We start from the raw sequence: 5,031 nt of genomic DNA, 5'->3' as shown, positions 1-5,031 counted from the left end.
TTTCTATATCATATTCAAATGTTGTGCCATTGGAAAGTTATGTAGGTCCTGCATCCATTCTGATAAATCATCAGAGACAACATGAAGCTAGACTTCAGTACAAAATGTGGCTAAATGAATTTCTACAGTGCAAAATGGAGGGGAAGAGAAAATATGAACAATACATTGATAGAATTTCTTTCTCAGATTCTCAGAGGTCTTTCAATTGTGCATATTAAGTAGGTATTTGAACCCAAGTATCTAAATTATATGGTAGAAAATGAGCCATGAAATTTATCATTAAAAATAACTCACATGTACGAAGCATTTGATGTTATCAGGGTATATTCAACAAAGTCTTATGGGAATGTGAAAACGAAGAAACACAAGAATCGATTCATGAGGCATTTCTAAGTTCAAAAGCTGGGATGGTGATGCTGAGAAGATACACTAAGAGAATACAAAAGTAACTTAGAAAGCTATAAGAACTTGGTAAACAAGAAAATCATTTGTTCAGCAGACAGAGGTAACAGCTATGGTAAATTCATAGAGATCAATTCAGATCTCCCTCTATCCTTCCCCCTCTCTCTCCTCTCTCTTTCTCTCTCATTCATTATATATACATATATCCACATAAGGCCATTGAATATATAGTGAAGTTACCTTCTGACAGCCCCCATGGTCTATCATGTATCTTTATGTATTTTACTCAGAAATAAGTCTGATTGTAAGGATTGATGTTTAGTAATATTAATATAAGAGAAATATAATGCACCTCTCTAGTTATTAAGATAATGATCATATAGATGAAAAACTTTTGCCATAAGCTTTATTTGATTATTAAATAAAAATTATTTCTAAATAAACCTTTGGAGCATTGCATGTGATTATTAGGAGAAATAGTCTGATTTAACCATTTGCCTGTTTGTTTTCCATCACAGTCATTAGAAAACAATTCTCTGTTTTATTTTCTAAGGAGAAAGTCTTTACGACCATGGGAAGAGGCAACCACACAGTATCTGAGTTCATCCTCTTAGGATTCACCTCTGACCCTACCACAAAATTGGTCCTGTTTGTAGTATTCCTCATTATGTACACAGTGACTGTGTTAGGAAACAGCACCCTCATTGTATTGATCTGCAATGACCCCAGGCTCCACACACCCATGTATTTCTTCATTGGAAACCTGTCTTTTCTGGATCTCTGGTTGTCTACTGTCTATACTCCAAAGATCCTAGCAATATGTATCTCTGAAAATAAGAGCATTTCCTTTGCTAGCTGTGTGGCTCAGTTCTTTTTCTCTGCTGGACTGGACTACAGTGAGTGTTACCTGCTGGCTGCTATGGCTTACGACCGCTATGTGGCCATCTCAAAGCCACTGAATTATTCTCAGGCCATGTCTATAAGACTATGTGTATTTTTTGTTGCAGCCTCTTATATGGGTGGCTTTATTAACACTTCCATCATCACCAAGAAAACCTTTACCTTTGACTTCTGCAATGACAACATCATTGATGACTTCTTTTGTGACTTGCTTCCCTTGGTGAATCTGGCTTGTGGTGGTAAGGAAGGATACCAGGCCCTGATGTACTTCCTCCTGACCTCCAATGTAATGATACCCATTGCCCTAATCCTAGCCTCCTATATCTTCATTATTGGCACTATCTTGAGGGCCGCCTCAAAGCCTTCTCCACCTGCTCCTCCCACCTCATCTCTGTGACCTTGTACTATGGCTCCATTCTCTACATCTACTCTCGGCCCCGTACCAGCTACTCTTTAGATACAGATAAAGTTGTTTCAACATTTTACACAGTAGTTTTCCCCATGCTGAATCCCTTCATCTATAGTCTGAGAAATAAGGATGTGAAAGAGGCTCTGAATAAACTCTTCAAAATCATTCCTTTGTGAGGAGCACAGAATATGCAAATTGCTTCATGTAAGGATGGAAGGATGCTGTTTATCTCCTAAAAATATAATTAAAATTATTTCCACCACTCCACATGACACTTTAGGAGATTTAATACAGTAAAATGGTTAATGTTATGACACATAACATATACAGGCTTGTGTTGATGTCAATCATTTTAGTTTACAAATAAAACTCCAAATCAACAATTAATTGTCTATCTATGAAGAGTCACAGCTCACTATTGTAGATGAAAATGTGGATGATTAGTATATAAGGACATTATGTACTCAATTATGGACTTTGAATGAGAATATCTGTGGAGTTCATTTCACTCCTTTCCCATGACTATAAGCCAATGTGTGTTCATTATTTTTTTATGTAACTATATGAGTGATACTAAAAATATATGCCTTTATAGAGGTAAACATGTTCCAAAACTAAATTTAATATTATACATCCTGTTTTACATGTACTTTATGCTCATTGTAACTAGTAAGATCTTAATGCACACTATCAAACCTTAAAAAAAATTAAGTTATAATTATCATCATCTTTGATTGTAAAAATGTGACTAATTTCCCCCATTTTGTTGATAAAACCTTTGACTTCTACCTTGTTATTTTAATCTCTGTTAAATCAGAAATGACATCCCACCTGCTGTTAGTAATCTGGTAATTCAACCCATGCATTTTCCTCCCTTGATACTTAGCCTTGTTGCTCCTTTGCTGGGTAAATTTTTATCTTTCACATTTTGATTCACATAAATGTTTTCCCTAATAAAAAAAGAAAATATACTAGTATTCTGAAAATTCATTTGGATCAGAAACATATAACCACTCCACTGCTTTGGGGTGAGTTTCCCAATCCACCATGTACAGAAACTTGATTTTAATCATTTGGCTGGAAGTAAACAAAATCCTTTCCATATTAAGGATCAGAAACTATTCAGATAATGTATGCATGGCTGAGCAAAGTGCATTTTCATTTACTTCATTACGGAAAAATAATATTGGCTCTAGGACCATCTGTAAATTATTACAAATTGAAAAATAAGTATAGTCAAAATGTGACTAGAACTGAATTTTTAGAACAAGTTAAAGACTATACTGATCTTCATGCTCTATAGGGAATATAATTAATCTTAGAATATTCGAAGGAATCATCTATACCAATTTTAAATTTTAATATAAACATTTTTACTGATTTAATTGGATATATTTTATTTACATTTCAAATGTTACTGTTTCCCAAATTCCCCTCCATATCCCCTATTTCATCACTTCTCCCCCTGCTCCTATGAGGATGTTCATCCAACCACCGACCTACCTCCCACCTCCCCTCCCTGACATTCCCCTGTACTGCAACATTAGTTCTTGACAGGACCACAGGCTTCTCCGGCCACTGATACCCAACAAGTCCATTCTCTGCTACATGTGCAGCTGGAGCCATAGGTTTGTCCATGTGCACTCTTTGGATAGTGATTTAATCTCTGGGAGCTCTGGTTAGTATTGTTGTTCTTGTGAGGTTGCAAATCTTTTTAACTCCTTCAATTCTTTCTCTAACTCCTCCATTAAGGATTCTGTTCTCAGTTCTGTGGTTGGTTGTGAGCATCCACCTCTGTATTTGTTAAGCTCTGGTAGAGCCTCTCAGGAGGCAGCTATATCAGCCTCCTGTCAGCATGCACTTCTTGGCATCAGCAATATTGTTTTGGTTTGGTGACTGAATATAGGCTGAACAACCCCCGGTGGGGAGAAGTCTCTAGCTGGCCTTTCTTTCAGTTTATGCTCCAAGCATTGTCTTCATATTTTCTCCTGAGAATATTTTTGTTGCCCCTCTAAGAAGGACTGAATATAAACTTTTCAGAAAATTTATTTTCAAGTGACAAAGTTTAACTTAGTAATATAATTAGATTTTATAGGTGTATATTCAAACATACAAATTTTAATACATCCAGTGTGTTAATTTTCAGAATTTATCATTTTCTTTACAAATTCATTGGCATATATTCATTGAATATAAAAATATATTTCACTAAAAATTCTCGTGGAAGCCTATAAACTGTTGTGACCACATATTTACATCATTCATCCCCCTTTTCTTTTCTCCCTCTCTATTTTCGCCTGTAGACCCTCATTGCTCTCTTACAAATTCATGATTGCTTTTTATTAATTGCTACATGCATACATATAAATATGTATTTTTAAATACCTAACTGCTCACTCTACAAATTGTATATGTATACTTACTATGTGTGTTTGTGTGTGTGTGTGTTTATAGCTGACCATTTGATATTGTATAAACAATTTCTGTACTCATATACCTGCATAAATGGTTTCCTTTGCTTACAGTGCTTCTCAGATGTTTGTTGTTCTTTGTGTAAAGCTGAGGCCTCATGAGCTTCTCATCTTCAACCTGAAGATGTCTACGGCTATTACCATTACTCAACTCGTGTCTTCTTTGTCCAACTTTGCATCTTAATAATTCATTTGTAAAATGTTTCATCCAATAAATATTTTAAATGACAAAAAATTTTGGGTAGAATTACTAAATTATAAGTCTCTAAAACTTAAACATTCTACTAAAAATCAGCATTCATCTGGATTCTTTAGAGGAAGAAAACCAGAATGTTATCTGTGTGAAGTACATATGTACACATGAAGAATGACATCTATGCCATTAAAGTTGCTGAGCAGGCTAAAGTCCTAGAGTGCACAGGAAGTTCAGAGAAGTGACTCATTTAATTTCCCCTCATTGACCCTGTTGGGCATTGACTAATTCTGTCTTTTACTTGGGCCTTCAATGTATTGGTTATCTCTTTTCAACTTGTCTTGCCAAATAAATTCTAAATTATTTCTAAAATTAGGACTGGGAAATATCATTCCTTACGTTTTGGTAAGAGGTAGTCAGTAAACACCATATGCTGTAAACCTAGCTCTTACTTCATTTCCTCTTCTAAGGGACATTAATTTATTTAAAGTGATATACCTGACTACATTCATAAAATCCATATAATATTTACATATGGAGGCATGGTGTATATACCCTGTTCTCTGTCCTTCCTTCTTAACGAAGTCATTAATTCATAAAAATATATAAATCTGCTTATTAATTAGTTAATTATGTAACACTCTACAAGCATTTAT

General features: G+C 34.9%; 1 protein-coding gene across 1 annotated transcript; it reads left to right on the top strand.

Moving 5' to 3' along the window:
- Positions 1-973: 973 nt before the first annotated feature.
- Positions 974-1,887, top strand: LOC308429060 (olfactory receptor 9G19-like; the record flags this gene model as incomplete). Its single annotated transcript, XM_080927705.1, is given in 2 exon segments — positions 974-1,645; positions 1,651-1,887. Coding segments are annotated over 2 exon segments (909 nt in total).
- Between the last annotated feature and the right edge of the window lie 3,144 nt (positions 1,888-5,031).

This window comes from Micromys minutus (genome assembly GCF_963924665.1).
Source record: "Micromys minutus genome assembly, chromosome: 13".
Lineage (NCBI taxonomy): Eukaryota > Metazoa > Chordata > Mammalia > Rodentia > Muridae > Micromys > Micromys minutus.
Note: the sequence above shows the minus strand (reverse complement) of the source record. Positions and strands in the feature narration are given on the sequence as shown.